The sequence below is a fragment of the Hypomesus transpacificus genome, chromosome 17 (assembly GCF_021917145.1).
Source record: "Hypomesus transpacificus isolate Combined female chromosome 17, fHypTra1, whole genome shotgun sequence".
NCBI lineage: Eukaryota > Metazoa > Chordata > Actinopteri > Osmeriformes > Osmeridae > Hypomesus > Hypomesus transpacificus.
The window spans coordinates 6779847-6796083 of record NC_061076.1 but is presented as its reverse complement, the minus strand read 5'-3'; the positions used below and the strand labels follow the sequence as shown (position 1 = coordinate 6796083).

At 42.8% G+C, this 16237-nt stretch overlaps 3 protein-coding genes across 4 annotated transcripts; all 3 read right to left on the bottom strand.

Moving 5' to 3' along the window:
* Positions 1-971: 971 nt before the first annotated feature.
* tyk2 (tyrosine kinase 2) lies at positions 972-9902 on the bottom strand. 2 transcript variants are annotated; one of them, XM_047038940.1, is made up of 24 exons: positions 9765-9902; positions 9003-9226; positions 8469-8592; positions 8241-8370; positions 7779-7942; positions 7065-7443; positions 6773-6958; positions 6353-6510; positions 6158-6275; positions 5868-6051; positions 5639-5757; positions 5336-5509; positions 5037-5124; positions 4715-4842; positions 4234-4369; positions 3794-3945; positions 3539-3689; positions 3341-3432; positions 2879-3071; positions 2601-2719; positions 2274-2446; positions 2060-2177; positions 1831-1941; positions 972-1531 (listed from the first exon to the last, which is right to left on the bottom strand). In XM_047038940.1, the coding sequence occupies exons 2-24, from the start codon at positions 9184-9186 to the stop codon at positions 1391-1393; spliced, it is 3522 nt and encodes a 1173-aa protein (XP_046894896.1). In that variant the 5' UTR covers positions 9187-9226; positions 9765-9902; the 3' UTR covers positions 972-1390. The 2 variants fall into 2 exon arrangements, with proteins under 2 accessions (XP_046894896.1, XP_046894895.1); XM_047038939.1 differs by having other exon boundaries at positions 9003-9202.
* A 306-nt stretch (positions 9903-10208) lies between these two features.
* On the bottom strand, positions 10209-13195 carry cdc37 (cell division cycle 37 homolog (S. cerevisiae)). The gene is made up of 8 exons (XM_047038943.1): positions 12816-13195; positions 12183-12464; positions 11983-12088; positions 11783-11898; positions 11530-11652; positions 11237-11419; positions 11055-11126; positions 10209-10869 (listed from the first exon to the last, which is right to left on the bottom strand). The coding sequence occupies exons 1-8, from the start codon at positions 12921-12923 to the stop codon at positions 10726-10728; spliced, it is 1134 nt and encodes a 377-aa protein (XP_046894899.1). The 5' UTR covers positions 12924-13195; the 3' UTR covers positions 10209-10725.
* Positions 13196-13295: 100 nt separating this feature from the next.
* On the bottom strand, positions 13296-16211 carry LOC124479969 (synaptogenesis protein syg-2-like). The gene is made up of 6 exons (XM_047038946.1): positions 15346-16211; positions 14709-14975; positions 14255-14587; positions 13908-14159; positions 13758-13816; positions 13296-13658 (listed from the first exon to the last, which is right to left on the bottom strand). Exons 1-5 carry the CDS (start codon positions 15392-15394, stop codon positions 13809-13811), a joined length of 909 nt encoding a protein of 302 aa, XP_046894902.1. The 5' UTR covers positions 15395-16211; the 3' UTR covers positions 13296-13658; positions 13758-13808.
* Between the last annotated feature and the right edge of the window lie 26 nt (positions 16212-16237).

Sequence of the window (16237 nt, the reverse complement as noted above, 5' to 3'; positions counted from 1 at the left end):
AACGCAAACGAGTAATTGCATACACATGCAGATAACAAAGGTGGACAAAGCTGAATGGCATACAGCCCTACGTAGGTGGACTCCGGCTTATAAATCGTGAGCAGAAAGCAGGCAGAGGCGGGTAAATGGACAGGCTTGCTGGATATCCTGTCTCCCATCAGTACATTTCCAGTCATTTCATGGTTCAAAAAATGACTGCACTGCATATATATTATGTGTTCCTCACAGTTAATATCATATGATGCGCCAAAATGACTTTGCAGAGCTAGAAAAAGTCGACAAATAAATAATTCGTGATTTCTTAAAAATCAAACAACTGAAGACAGTTGCAGTAAAGGCCTGGCACACATCACAAATTAGTAAAGTCATGCTAGTCATGTTAAGTAATAGTCAAGATTTGGTCTGATTGGTTGTCCTTGTGTATTAAAGGAAATGTGAAGCATTGTTCTGTGGATTCTCCATCTCCTGAGACCTTCTCCTCAGTTCTGGCTTGTCCTACCATCCTACTCCTTGCTAACCTCTTGCTTTCTCTCTGATTTCCAATCATCATGCTAGAGTAGGTAAGTTTTAAAGCCTTAATTTGTGACGAGTTTGCCTTGTAATTGATTTCAATTTTATTAAATGTATTTGCATTATTTTGTTCATGCTATACACTGTTTAGTTTCCCTTCTTCCTTTAAACCATAGGGGAATAAGTTTTGGTTGTTTGGACAATATTTAACCCCCACAAGCCCGTGAAATAAGGGTACTGTGTATTCACATGGTTGCAATTCCTAAACATTTTTTACAATATTTTTTATTCAACCCCTTGAATTAAAGCGGAAAGGCTGGACTTGAAATAAAATAACCGATATGCAGTTTAGTCCATTGTGGTGGCGTACAGAGCAACAATTATGAAAACTGTCACTGTCCAAATATTTATGAACTAAAATAAAGCAATGTTGTGTAGTGTTAACTTGACATTTTGCTGTGGAAATTGTGTTCACGTTTATTCAAGATGACTATTTTGTACATTACAAGATCAAGCAATCATAACGGAAATACAGACTATGGCAAATATATAAAGTTAAAACTGTAAACGCCAACAGTGTAATTTACTGAATAAAAGTGGTATTGTTTATTGTAGGCCTAATCTATGCATTCCTTAATGGCAATATTCATTATCTCTGGCAATAGTACAGACAGATTATCATTGTACAAACAAATATTTGTTTAATCCAAGTATTCCTGTATCAGTAATTTATTGAAATTTCATAAATCAATTTAAACCTATTAAACAGCCCCGACCACAGAAGACACTGAAGAATACAAAAGTTCAAGAAATTAGTTAAAGTCTTAGATAGCAAATGTCTGAGGTAAAGAGAGAGGTGAAGTCCCAAGTGGTTTAGTCATTACTGACTTATTTGGGCCAAACGAACATTGGGCTGAAATTCATATGTCCGCCGAATGGCTTCAATACTCTCAAAGAGAGATTGAAAAGTTGGACGTCGAGAGGGGTCAACATCCCAACAGCGCTCCATCAACATGTAAACCTGAGGAAAGAGAGGCATTAGGGCTGCATAAAGTACATGAGACCAACAGAAAATTTGGGAGTTTAAAATTTGCACTTTCATATTCATGTTGTTTAAACTGTAACTTGTTTAAACTACATGCTCTTATGGTTTTTCCCTTTGGCACTTATTTTTTGGGTTGTTCACAATGTGTGCTTGTTTTGGCAACCCGAAATGCTTGTTGTTATTATCAGTGACCTATGCACTTTCTAAAGCTCTCTCTTGGAAGTCGCTTTGGATAAAAGTGTCTGATAAATGTAAATGTAAAATGGTCGTTTTACCTCATGAGGACAGTCGCGTGGGGAGGGCAATCTCCTGTTTCTCTCGAGAAGTTTTATCAACACCATCGGTGTCATTGGTCCGTCTTCATTTCCCATCATTTTTGAGAACTTCTACAGAAAGGATATAAAAATATACATTTATAACTTGAACACACACCCTACATAGGTAGATTGTCTTTCTACATCAAAGATTAAAACAGTCAATGAGAAAAAGCTGAGAATGTCATACTGCTGGGGGATTCTGGTGATTTTCACAGCGGGTCAGTATCTCATAGAGCGTCACACCAAAAGACCAAATGTCAGAGGAGAAGGAAAACTTGCTCTCCTTGAGACACTCAAGTGCATACCTGCAAAAAAAAAATAAGACAAATGTCAAATCCCACATGTAACAGAGTCTGGGATCAGCTCCCACTCTGGGCTGTTCCAAGTCCTACAGAACTCACCAGAACACTGGACTGTCCCCATCCTCCCGTACGCGGTAGTACACCTCTCCCTCAGGGATGTACTTGGTCAAGCCAAAGTCCCCAATCTTCACCAAACCCTCATTCTCCACCAGAACATTCCGTGCAGCCAAGTCTCGGTGTATGTACCTCTTGGAGTGTAAGTAATCCATCCCCTTTATAGGAGAGGACAAAGGGATGTTCAGGAGAGAGAAAGAAGATATAAGTTAGAGGTTAAGATGGGGCGGCATCATCCTCCATTGACAAATTATTTCATGCACATAGGTATCCAAATTCTACTTCTATAGTGTCCGATGGGGCAGAATTTACCTGGCAGATCTGCTGGCCGAAGAGAAGGCTGTGTGCCACACCCAAGCGCTGTTTTGGAAGGTACTCTTTGAGACTGCCAAGGGGGAGGTACTCCATGATCAGCTGCAATACCTGCCCTCCTGCAGGGAGCCAAAACATTCCTTTACACACACCGAACCCCACCATAATGCCCCTCCTATTATTCTTTCACATGAAAACAAAACATCTGGGTGTTGACAGCACATTGCATGATGGTTGCTGGTGGACGAAAGGCAGGGCCACATCTAGACTGCTCTTACCGAGTTCCGAACAACAGCCCTTGTACTTGACTATGTTGTTGTGGTAGAGGGACCTCAGGATCTTGATCTCCTTTATCCAGCTTTCATGGAGATGTCCACCTCCTTCATGCTTCAAGGTCTTCACTGCCACCCACTCTCCTGTCCCGTCATTGGCAGGGTCGTACACATACAGCATCACCTTCCCAAAGTGACCCTGGAGACAAAGCATAAAGATACTAAGTGTTGGTCAAGAGAGATGTGTGAAATATAGTTTCTCTCTCTATTGACTCCAGGGGGAGACATTGAGCTTACATCACTTTTTACTATTCTTGTATGACCAGTCAGAAAGTGTTCCTCTGGACTTGGATTCCAGTGTACATTGAAATAATTCTGTGATCTGATAAGGTATGTCAGAATATCACACAACTGAGTGGTACACTGGCAATAACTAGGGCAAACGGACACGTTGGGGCATGTACTGACCTCTCCTAGGTCCCGCATCTTTCTCAGGTGGCGTTTGTGGAAAACGCTGGGGTCGGCATCTGGCAGAGCCTCACTGGGGGATATGTCTGGATCTGGACAGACAAGGTCATCAACTCACGGACACTACGGACATAACCGTCTATCAGAAGAAATAGCGAAAAGGAAGAGAGGACTCCGAGGGTGAGGAGGGGGACCTACTTTTGTTCTGTAACTCGATGAGCTCACGGAGCACGATGCGGAAGGATGGCCTCTCCACGGGCACGTATGTCAAACACATGCTGATGAAGCTGGCCAGCTCCTGAGAGGACGGCTCGGCGAGGCGCTTCTGCGTTTGGTAGAAACGCTCTTTCTGTCAGGGTGAGAGATCGGGGGGGGTCAAAAGGAGTGACTTGGAAAACGAGAAGCCAGGAAAAGTGGGTGCAAGCCAAGAGGAGGCGACAGACCAGGCCCTACCTCCGACAGTGTGCTGCGACTCATGGGCAGGTCACCGTTATTGCAGATCTCCAGCAGTGTGGCCCCAAAGCTCCACTGGTCTGCAGCGCTCCCAAGGGGGGCCCCGTTTGGCACACACTCTGGGGCAATCCATGGGATCCGCTCCAGGCGCTCTGTATTGAAGACAGTCAAACCATCCGTTACATGTAGAACATGAAAAATGTATGGCATGTTATAACACCTTTAAACTGTTCAATTTGTGCTGATATGCGTGACATTATGAGGCAACAGGAAGTAAGATAGAGAACATCAGGAAGTATCTCTAGCAGATGAATAAGGCAGTGTAACAAGGAAACTGTGTTAATGTGTAAAATGAACAAATAACGATTACATTTAATCATTACATTCATGTACAGTGCTAGGATAAGAAGTAATGTGGGTAGGTTAATGGCAGTACCGACCTTCTCGGGAAAGAGCAGTGACAGAAATGCCAGGATCACTCAGTTTGATAAAAGGAGTGGTGCCATCCTCAAGACCACGACGAGCCACCAGAATGTTCTTGGCACAGACATTTCCATGAACCAGGCGTTTGGACTCCTACAAAAGGGAATAGGTTTGCATCATAGGATACACAGCACATGCAACTCAACAGCTACAGAACTGAGGGTTCAAATAGGTCTGTATATTTTATTTTATTCTAATTCCACATAGTACTGCCAGTTTATGTACCCTTAGTATAGATAGTCCACATATTTACATTTTTGGTTCCTATATGTTAATTGTATGCACCTTCCTGCCAAAGCAAATTCCTTGTCTGTGCAAACTTTAATGGAAAATAAATCCCATTCTGATTCAGGTCAAAGAATAGGTTTTGAAAGCATTGGTGGCAATGGGATGGCAATGGTCTCTGTTGCCACATGATGAGGTCAGGGGTCAACTTACAATGTAGCTGAGGGCACTGGCCAGCTGTTTGGCAACAGTGAATTTCCACTGAGGAGTAACCAGTGCTTTCTCCCTACGTAGGAACACATCCAGAGGCCCAAACTCCACAAACTCCTCCACCATGATGTCTGTGAAGGTCAATTATCAACAATTACTGACATGATGACACATGTATTCTGTCACATATACAGGTTTTATTTATCAACCAGCAGTTCCTTTTCTCATAGTTTACCTATAAACTGACAATGTGAAAGGGAAGTGAGAAAGCTAGAAAAGAAGTTAGATAGAATGGGGAAGTGAGATCAAAAGTGACACTACTTACTCTCTGATCCTTTCACAGAAACTCCATGAACAAAGACAAGATGACTGTGGGACACCTGACTCATGAAGCTTGCTGTCTCAAAGAATGCCTAGGAAATTCAAATAGGAAAGGTTGCAGGAACATTTAGAATATGTGTGTACATTTTACCAGCTTCACATTACTATACACTTCATTTGTACCTCTCAAGATCTGAACACTGAATAAGACTAGCAAACTAGAGACAGTTGCAGAGAACTACAAATCCGACGTGTTTGGGTGATCCGAAGTGTTTGGGTATGCCTAGGATCATGGGAACTCACTAATGCTTTGTCTTTGTGGCTTTGATCCAGGATCTTGAGAACCACACTGATCCCTTTGCGATCATTGTGGATGTTGTTGTTGTTCCACTCATCCTCCTCATCCTCCCCTCCATCCCAGACCAGCAGACGTCCAGAATAGATATTGGTTCTTGTGCCTCGTCCCAAATGGTGCTCCTTTTCACGGACAAAACATTACAGTTACAGAACCAAACACACCATTAAGAGCAATGACCCCTAAGGGAGAATCTAGTCAGAGGGATATTTGTAGTGAAACAGATGCTCAGATGAGGGTGGTTCTGTCACCCGTATGATCTCCTTGTCTTTGATTGGATAAAAGCGCAGCTGGGTCAGGTCGAGGGTCACAGAGTCTGGCTGGACTGAGAAATCTGCCCCTGGCCTCTTCACTAAGAGATTGGACAAGTCTACAACACACACACTTTCATTTCAACAGAGGCAAACCAGAAAACAGCAGAACACTGACATTAAGAGGAACAACTTTCACACAAACATTTCAGCCACACATAAAGCCAACCTCCAGGCCGGGGTGGACAGCTTTTCTTGACCGAGAAATTGTCTGTGCCTGACTTCAGTACGTATGTCTTCAAGCTCTCTGTAAGCTCCTTCACACAGGAGAACTCCCTGTCCCAGCCCTCCAGAGAAAACACACTGCCTTTCTGGTGAATCCGGAACTGTTTGTGGATGGAACCTTCACCATTCTGTGTGATGCCAGGAAAAAAGACACAAATAGTCTCATCCAAATCACGTGAGTTTTCCCCACACTTAAATCACGGTCCTGACAGTACGAGTGCACTCTAAACTTACCTGACTCCTGTTGAGAACAACCAGTATAATGCAATGATAGTCAATAACACTCCAGCGCACCAGGAAGGGTCCCTCTTCCACTGCCTCCTTCTTTAGCCTCATCAGCACAAAGTCATCACTGAAAAAGCACAGTGAGTGAGTGGGAAAAACGGACAATATGAACCGAGGAAAAGAAAGACGGAGAGTAAGACTCACTGCATAGGTCCATGGATGCCATTGGTGGCGTTCAGCACCACTCTGGGTGGAGCCACCTCATGACATAGGTAGTGGTGGGCGTCTGCCGTCAGGCGGAAATACCCATCCAGGAGGGAGACGAGGGAGCGAGCCTCCAGGCTAGACTTCATCTGCACCTCCTGCATACTCATATACAAACACACATTCCACCATTAGACCCTACACGCCTCCCACTTCCATACAGTACCACGTGTCACAGGCAGATCTCTTCCATTCATAAAAAAAAAGGACAGGATGTCACTGCCTTCTCACACACACGTGCACAGACACACACCATGGCAAAAGGAATACAGTCTGTCTGAGACTAAGTCCGAAGTGACGTCGAGAGTAAAGGGAGTGGATTGCAAGGTACTTGACAAACAACTTAGCAGGTGCTCTGACCATGGAGTGGTTGTCTTGTTTGCTGATGCAGATGCAGTCTCCAGTGATGGCAACATGGGAGATTTCCGGGAAATCACAGAAAAGGGTCCATTTATCGAGAGAGTTGACATCCTGTTGGCATGGCTGCGGCTTCATTTTCTTTCTGTTCTCCAAGTAGTCATTCCCAAGGTAACTGTTGGCCTGAGCCTATTAGAGAAACACGAGGTAGAACACGCTTAAAAAAAAAAATAAGAAGAATCTTTTTTTAACACAAAAAGCCAAGACACATTCTCGCTCTCACACAGACACAAACCTTTTGCACTGAAGCCTTCCTCCACTGAATTCCCTTACAACCAGACACCATGATCTCATGCGTGACATTAGTACGAAAGCTGACTGCAGTGGCACCCTGAGCGTGGGTGGAGTTGAGGTAGGTGCCACTCCCATCGTCGTCGGAGCGCAGCTCCAGGTGGGACACAGCAAAGGTCTCCGTGCCAAAGCGAGGTGCCAGATACTCCAGTGTGGAGATGTACTTATACATGACCTCCTGAGAGCCTAGCCGGCCAATGCCAACAGTGTGCTTCTGGAAGGTTCTCACAAAGTCAGAGAACACATGGTGGATACGGATCTTGGTCAGGAAATTGTCCTTGGCAATATGTCTGGAGAAGGATCTTGGAATGCAATGCAGGAAGCTGTGGAAAATGAATTCAAATGAAGGCTACTATATTTCCAATTAATTGTACCAAGGCCGTAGCCATGGAGTCAACATTGGGGGGGACGAATTAATTTTTTATGATAATTTCGGACAGCATGCGTGGTTGCCTGTCGTAGCGTAGCACAGTTATATTTTTATATCAATATATTGGGGGGGACATTTTGAACAGATTTGAATATTAGGGGGGCAGTGTCCCCCCCAATATGTATTATGATTACGGCCTTGAAATGTACTCAAAATATAAAGCTTGCCACTAGTAAAAGGACTTGCTTCAAGCCACACTGATATTTCCACATACAAGTCAGTCATTACCTGATAGACTTGGTCACCTCTTGTAAGGTTGAGTCTGTTTGCAGAGCCTGATGAGAGAGTTGAAGCACAGCCATCCCCAAACTCTCATTCTTAAAGCGACTCAGTTCCTCCTCTCCCTGGGCTTCCTCCATTGGAGCTACATCATTCACAAAGTCATACTTTGCCTGCAGCAAATAAAACAGATGGCAGATCGTAAGTCTGTGCAACAAGTTAGAATTGGAGTGAAGTGGGTATATGTCATAGGGTTGCCACTAATGCGAACCACACAAAAACCACAAGTCAACCCTTGGAGATCCAGAACCAGCTCGTCATGAGAATGACAATACCAAAAACCCAACATCCTGAGTCCCCCAATCTCTCTCCAGAAAGGTTTCTCAAGTCACTCCGTCTCGGGTTTGTAGTCTTGAGACTGACACAACACAACACAACACTTAGGCTCTGTATGGAATCAAATGAACACACCTGAGCGAACAGATATTCCAGGGAGGTCATTTCAAGCAGAGATGTGCAGCCCTGTTCACCTGACCGTGGGGCAAAGCGCTGCACTGTAGGTTCCTGCTCACTAAGCCCATGCCAGTTCCTAAAATAAAATCTACGGAAGAGAATTTCCTTTCAAGCATTGTTATGGACACCATGGGCTAATTGATTGTACAGATTCTTAATACAGTTTGGACCCTTACAAATACTAACCTCATACGGTAGTGAAGCACAAGGCCTGAGGTTTCCTCTGGGTTAAAGATGTGGTTTGGGCTAAACCAGCAGAGGGATGTGGGATCATACAGGGCAAACAGAGCATGACACAATGGAGTGATCCCTATTGGGCAGGAGGACAGTTGGGTTTAAGGTTACACAGCTGTGAAAGAGGCTCACAACAGACATTACCAGCAACACTCATTGGAGAATATAACACAAATGAATGAGGATTTTTCAAGCAGCCAAGATCATCTGTGGTTACATTCAGAGTGCGAATCACACAATGAAAATCGGGGGGGTCAACTTCTTCCTCAAGGAGTAAAGTAATATTTACGATTACAGGTAAGAACGATATATAAATGTATCAATCCCCCCAACCTGTTGTTTTTATCTCTTTCGGCGGGGTCCGTCCACCGTCCAAGTCTTAATTGGGGGGGGTAGGGGGGTCAACCCCCCCAATCCCCCCGTAATTCGAACCGTGGTTACATTTTTACATACAGCACAAAACAGTTTTTCAACAACAATTCTCACCAACAGCCTGGGCTGCAGAGATGCACAGATCCTCAGCTGTGACCTCGCAGTCTGTGTGGGACAGATAACGCGCGCCTTCCTTGGTCCAGAAAAGGTAGACATGGATACCGCGACTCTGAGGGGGCTCACAATGGCCAGTGGAGTCCGCTGCCTTAATACTCTTGAAGCGCCCACGCCGATACATTATAGGCAATTTATCACTATGACAGCACAAGGACACAAGACTGGAAGCATTAGATTCATTAGTACTTGTGATCCTACAGGTGGAAGGTGGCATTTTCAAGTAAAGAAGGAAGTTCGCTTTGTATATTTTCCTTACTGATGGCACAACAATTCTGATCATTTTATTTGTTTGTATTCAATTAATGAAAGGAATGATACTTTCGACAACACCTGATTAATTACATTCAACACTCAATTATTGTCTTCCCCGTCAGCATTCTTTATATGTTGTGCTATGCACATGCTTCCCGATACATACTATTCTAACAAGGCCTTCCGGGTATTAAGCTTGTAGGTAAACACAGTAGAACCAACTGTAGAACAAGTGATTGTAAACAATATTTCAACGTTTGGCGGATCAGTTTGGATACAAGTTTACTAAATTAGGAGCTTAGGAGTATTAAATATTAATATAATACTTAAATATAATAATTAAATATAATAAGTCCTGTATTTCCCATGACTTTAGCTTTCGTTTCCTGATTAAATCCTACCAAAGATAGCGTATTTCTTTCAAATGTATATTTGTAAGTGTCTTACCATTTAGATGTTTAAATTCGGATATGAAATACCAAACAAAGCTGTAACAAGAAACGATTTTCTCTGTTTTACCAACGGTGATGCGTATTTTCACCACGCCTACGCATTCCAGTGTCGTAGCCTACTGTATGAGGAAAACTGCAAGGCGGCCACTCCCCTTGAACCATATGGTAGGTAGGCTATTTAAAGGCCAAGTGCGAACTGCAATGAAAATCCATAATATATGTGCATGACTTCCTATGCAACTTACAAGTCTTATTAAACAAAATACACGTACTTACAAATATGAATTAAGTAAACTTATCAAAATGGTGAAAGGTGACACCTAGTGGTCCAATAAAATGCAGAATAGACGTTTAACCTTCACATTTACCATTTATTTTTTATGATAGACAAGCTTGAACCCATTCATGAAATAGCTCAGAATTGAATTTATGAAGCAAGTCAGTTTTCAGGATACTGTTTATTAGGTATTGTGATATCTGGACAAGTAGCTCACACATTTCCTTGTTCTACACATGCATAACCCGGGTTAAGGTATCACAACAGTAGAAATCATTACATATCTCTGATAACTACAACCAAAACATAAACATGATAGACTCACACACAGAATAAGCTCTATGAGCATATGTGAAGCCCCCTGTGACACTGATTGTAAAAAGGGCTATCCAAATCAAATAAAAATTGAGTGTGTTGAGACAAGCATATAAATGTGTCTTTCCTCAAGCCCAAACAAGAATAAAGCAAAGAAAGAAAGCAAGTGATGTATGACTGCAATATTGTAGAACTATTTTTAATCATGTAGCTTGAAGAGGGTAAACAGGAAGAAGTTGCATCGTTTCAAAGCTCGAACCACAAATGAGAAACATTGGGTGTAGCGACAGCAATAGTTTGGGTGAGTACATACGATGTTGTTTTGAAAATATTCAATGGAACATCATCATTAAGTCACAGTTGGTCAGGGTTCAGTCTTGTTTTCTTCCACATCTTGTTTCAATTCCTCATAAGTACCCTCTTCATCCTTGTCATCTCCATCATCTGTCCTCGAGTTGGGGACCCAGAGCCCGGAGTCTATGCATCTCTTCATGTGGGCCTTTGCCTCCTTTACGTTGGGAATCACATCATGAATACCACTTTGAATGTCGTTTGGTAAGAATGACCACCATCTTTGAATGCTTCTATTCTTTTAAAAATGGTATAGGTACGTTTTATATGCCTTTAATTGGCCATTCTAAAAATGAAGTCTGGATTATAAATACTGCATTCATCTTCCCCTTTGTATCTTACCGTTGGGTCCATTTTGCTGATAACAGTCTGCAACATCTGAATGTCCTTGTCATCAAAGCATTTCTTCATCTCCTGCAAGTAGAGTGGAGTCTCTTTTATCTACCCTTTGCTCGGAATCGAATGCAGTGTGAATGAATGGGGCCGAATGGCTGTGGTAAACCTAAGGGCAGCGGTACACTTACCTCGGGCAGGGACTCATACACCTCTACAGGGTCTATTCCTCCAGGCCCAAGGCGTTTCTGCCTCTCCTCCTCCTCATACTCCTTCAAAGCCTTCTCAATGCGAATTTTTGCTCTGGTACGAACCCGCTCTTTAAATGATTCCAACTCATCGTTGAAAGCGTCCTGATACTGTTGGTCTGCGGTCTGTAAATATTGCAATTTGGTTATACTTTTGAAAGTGTACAAAAACATCTCATGTGCACTTTAGTCTGATATAATTGAGAATACGTACAGAGAACCTAGCTGACACACACCTTTATTTTGGCAAAGAACTGGCGGAAGCAACCACGGGGGTCCACCTTAAGACTTTTTGCAAGTTCCAGGATAAACTGCATGACTATGGTCTGGTGGGCCACTTGCTCCATCAAGGCATGTTTCTGAAAGTAGAAAATGGACAACAGAGAACCGTGCCTAATGAAACACACTCGGGCCAAATAAACACACAGAAATAGTTTGATTGTGGATTTTATTCCATCACTAAGGAGTATTGTACAGTGTAGTCCTTACTTCTTCAACCTCCAGGTCAATGCACCTGATGACCAGGTAGTTTGCAGTTTCCTCACACACCAAGTCAGAGTTGTCTGATAGGTACTTCTGGCTGTCATCCCAGCGTCGCAACATACCTGGAAAAGAAAAAGACATTGACACCCATCCAACACCCAAAAAATAACAAAATAAAAACAGTGACATGGGGTTGTGATTCTCACCAAAGTGTTTGATCTCTTTTTCATACTTCTCCACAAATGTCTTGTGCTTCTTCTCTTTCTGCTCCTCTGTCTCCTCTGATGCGTCAGGTTTAGAATTGACAAGGCTCTGTTGGTACACATAGGGAGTGAGCAACAGACAAATGATAATCGATCATCAGAATTGTACAGAAGGAGCATCAGGAATCAGAATCAAGCCTCGCCTTGCTAAAGCCCGGCTTGCTAAGTGTGTCCACGTTCCATGGCATTTTCTTCTCTTCTTGCCGATACTCTTCCACTTTCTTTTCCCAGTCCCTCTCCTCCTTCTTCAGCTTTTTCTCCTCTGCCTGTGCCTTGCTCAGATCAGCTTTGGCATCATCTGTAGCCGAGATGGACATATCCTTCAACTTCTTCTGTGCTTCTGCCAGCTTGCGTTTGCACTCAGTCAGACCTTTCTGCATCTCATCACCCTTCGCCTGAAACTGATCCATTCTTTCAACACGCGCCTGTAGCAAAAGGAAGAAATAACATCTCACATGAATATAGACTTATAATTTGATAGTGGAATCAAGCGATCGCCAAATGTATAATTATGTAACTAGTGCTTGATTATTATTTTTTTAGCAAGCCGTATTAATTACTGACAACGTATCAAAAGCAAGTTAATAGTACAATCGATAAAGTACTACGTTAGCTGGCTAGTCGGCTAGCTAGATGGTTCTAGAACGCTTGTAACGAGCTAATCTAAACGCTGTAATCTCATTTATAGCTAGCTAGCTAGGTCACTATGGTCTGGAGGAGGTCTGATTTTCAACTTTACAGTAATCTCTCAAGTCAATATTACTACCTAACGTTACCTGATGTCGCCATCTGAAAAGGCTGGGCGTATCGATGTTGGGATGAGTATCATCTTCATCATCGGAGACCTCAATGTGGTCCCATGCGCTGTAGTCAATTCTCGACATGGTGGCTAAAATTCCTAGCTCCTTTTCACCAGTCTAAAAGTCACACTTTACAGATAGTTACAGATTAAGATTCCAAATGGTATTGACCTATCGATAGTAATATCGTATGCAAGCCTAAATGAATAGGTTACAGTCCTTTCCTTCTCATAAACAAAAGTGAGCAGTTAACTGGTGGGCAGCTAACCATTTAGCTCTAACGCAAAACACAACACAGGAAACGTTTCAAGTTTTCCCATTTACGTCACTACGTAAAATCACGGTGTACGTACTACTCAACGTTTCTTCTTCTTTTAATTTGATTGGCTTATCGCATTCAACTTAAAGGTGCATTACTCGCAGTAAACATTGGTCAGAATAAAAGATTTCAAAGGAAAGTAAAATCTGTCTCCTGACACTCTCGACGTGCCATATTTACCAGATAGCAACAGGGACATTTCTGTTCAAATCAAGAGTTGAATTGGTCATTACAGTATAACAATGTTTATAGCCGCCATTTTATTAGTATTATTCAGTAAGCAAAATAGGTTATGATAATATTTGACAAGTGCCTAAAATGACTATGCACTACTACTTGAGTCGAACACTGAGGTGAGAGGGACCACACACTACATATAACATTGTAATAACAGCAATATTCAACTATCATACATTACGACAAACTATTGAATGAGCCCTTTAAATGTGAAGTTGATCTCTGTCTCCATGAGATGGTCTGGCAGATGGACGTTTTCACAGCTGTGAGGGGACAGTAAGGAGGAAAAATTAAATCTGTTTACACTCAAATCCCTAAAGTTATATAGGCAAAGTTCCATGGACCTACCCAACCTAACTTACATTGATGATGCTGTCAATCTGTGTTTTTGCACCCTTCAGAGATCACTTGCATTAAATACCTAAGCAGATCAAAACAAGACCAAGGCTTTAACAAATCTGCTAAATGTATTGGGGATTTAAATCCTGTTGCACTTTACTGTGCTGTCCTACCGTTAGACTTTGTCGCCACGATGAACTGCTTACTCCTCTTGCCCAGTTTATTAGAGGCAGTGCAAGTGTAGGTCCCTGGGAGCACTGAGGAGGAGGTAAAGAGAGGTTGATCCCCCATATTTTCCTGGGGTTGTGAGGTCTGCCAGTTGTACACAGGGGCAGGGTTTCCTGTGGCAGTGCAGTTAAAAGTGACTTCGATGCCTTCTCCAAGGACAAAGGTCTCAGGCTTGGGATTGATGAAGGCTGGCGTGTCTACGGCGAAAGTATGGGAGCACATGAAACGCTATCTATGTGGGAAATATAAATGGTGACAACAACAAAATATAAAATGTCACCAACAGACTTACAAAGCACTGAAAAGTTGAGAGGTTCTGATGTCACAGTTGGGGGAGTTTGTGGCCCCTCGGGTCCCAGGTCCAGTTCTGCCACACACCTGTACTGAGTTCCATCATCAATTACACTGGGTGTAACCAAGAGAATAGATGATACTTGAACAGGTGAGGTAGGAGTAAGATCCGAAAATGAGTGGGTATAAACTTCAGTCTGCCCTCTGTACCACCGTAGGGTGAGGTACTGAACAGGAGCAATGTTCTGGACTTCGCAGAGCAGCTGGTACTCTTTCCCCTCTAACATAGGCCCAGTGTGGTTCACAGTGCTGATGGAGACACTGTCTGGGGTCTCTGAGGAAGATAGACGCTGTGTTTATACGCATGCCTGTGCGTAGCACTGAATACATTTGCTACTCTTGGAAAATACAGTCCCAACTACATACCAACATTTGTTAAGGCATTGTTGACTCACTGTAGAGAATGAGGTTGAGCTTTTCCTCACACTGTCTGGGAGCAGTGAAGAAGACTCCATAGCAAATGGGCTCTTCAATCCAATCAATCAGACTGTCTACCCGCCAAAGGACAGCAAGGTCTTGCTGGGTATGTGCAGCACCGATGGCTGACTCCCAGCCCAGAACACGTACTGGACGAGAGGCTTCACAGGTTACTGATACAGGCTCTCCAAACCTCACCACCACCCTGGATGGCTTTATCTCCAGAGAGCACCCCTCACCAGACACTGAGACATGGACATAAGTATTATGATCAACATACTCATACATATGAACCTGATTCCTTCGATGAGTTGTGTTGTATTTACAAACTATAAAAAATGATGGATACTGTTCAAATTAGGCAACAGGTGTAGTAGGTGTTTCGTCTGGGCATCACTAGACTATTGGAATCGCTAGTCAGCATGGTGCTGGTAGTGCAAGTCACACCGAATGAAAATGAAATATTAGGCAGCGCAGTTTTATAGGTTATGCAGGCTTATAATTACGCTAACCTTAGCTTTGACATTTCTGACAAATGTTTTAGCGTTTGTGATCGAAGAACAAACTATTACGTAATTTCATTAGCCAATCGGTAGTACAAGTGGAAAATCTTACCCGCATAGAACATGCAAAATGTTAGGATCCATTTCAAGTTGTTTTCCATCGTTAAACTTTATTTTTTAGGTCCACAATGGTCAAAGTTGAAAAGCCAGTGGAATTCCTTGTGTCCTGCTAGGCAACCCTAAAGTGGTCCAACAAAAGCCCTCCCTCACCGATTGAATCCTCATTCCTTCTTTCGGCTTAAGGGCCCCGAGGGGGAGTTAACAGGAGGGGGCTGGATATTGACAGTATTCATATGCCACTCTGAAGGTAACCAACTGCCACCTTTACACAATCAAGTCAGTAAAGTTATTTGAACAACTAAATTCATTTTTAATTGACCTCATAACAATTGAACGGCCAAAGGCTTTTTTTGCAAGACTAAGGGGCATTTAATTTACTAGGGATGTCACATGGCCCTAATTTTCACATTAACATTAATTAATTAGATTGTTCTGTTCACAATGATCTATTGTGGAATGCTGTTGCAATGAGAACTCTCTAACATTTGCTTGCAGGCTTTTGTTTTTGTAAAAGCTAGATTACGTTTGTCCGGCATAAAGTCTGTAGGCCTCACACTGTTAAAAGAATGTAAGCCTATAGCAGCCACAGCAAAACATGACTTGGTACTGTTATGCTCATTCCGGTACATAGGAAACACAGCTGTAGATTCCTGTTGCACAGTGTCAATGCACTCCACCATCTTTTTGTGTGACTTGTCTCATAGACATTTTTCAGCACTGTGCTGGCAAGCTGCCCTGAATATTTTTTACTGCCAGGTTGTTATAGCAACACAGTAGGCCCATACCGTTTTTATGATAAACCCCCCCCCCAAAAGTCTCCCATTTGGAAAAAAATTAACACAGACGACAAATTCAAGAAAAGGAGGTCATTATAGGGGCCACCA

Coding starts and splice junctions, on each gene's coding strand:
- tyk2 (XM_047038940.1), bottom strand. CDS start 9,186: ATGTATCGGCGTGGGCGCTTCAAGAGTATTAAGGCAGCGGACTCCACT. Junction 6,052..6,157: donor TTGTTCTCAACAGGAGTCAG/GTAAGTTTAGAG, acceptor GGCATCACACAG/AATGGTGAAGGTTCCATCCA. Junction 1,532..1,830: donor CACGCGACTGTCCTCATGAG/GTAAAACGACCA, acceptor CTCTTTCCTCAG/GTTTACATGTTGATGGAGCG.
- cdc37 (XM_047038943.1), bottom strand. CDS start 12,923: ATGTCGAGAATTGACTACAGCGCATGGGACCACATTGAGGTCTCCGAT. Junction 11,899..11,982: donor AAAAGAGATCAAACACTTTG/GTGAGAATCACA, acceptor TTTCTTTTCCAG/GTATGTTGCGACGCTGGGAT. Junction 11,127..11,236: donor TGTATGAGTCCCTGCCCGAG/GTAAGTGTACCG, acceptor CTCTACTTGCAG/GAGATGAAGAAATGCTTTGA.
- LOC124479969 (XM_047038946.1), bottom strand. CDS start 15,394: ATGGAAAACAACTTGAAATGGATCCTAACATTTTGCATGTTCTATGCG. Junction 14,976..15,345: donor ATTTTGCATGTTCTATGCGG/GTAAGATTTTCC, acceptor TCCATGTCTCAG/TGTCTGGTGAGGGGTGCTCT. Junction 14,160..14,254: donor TCTCAACTTTTCAGTGCTTT/GTAAGTCTGTTG, acceptor CTTTCGCCGTAG/ACACGCCAGCCTTCATCAAT.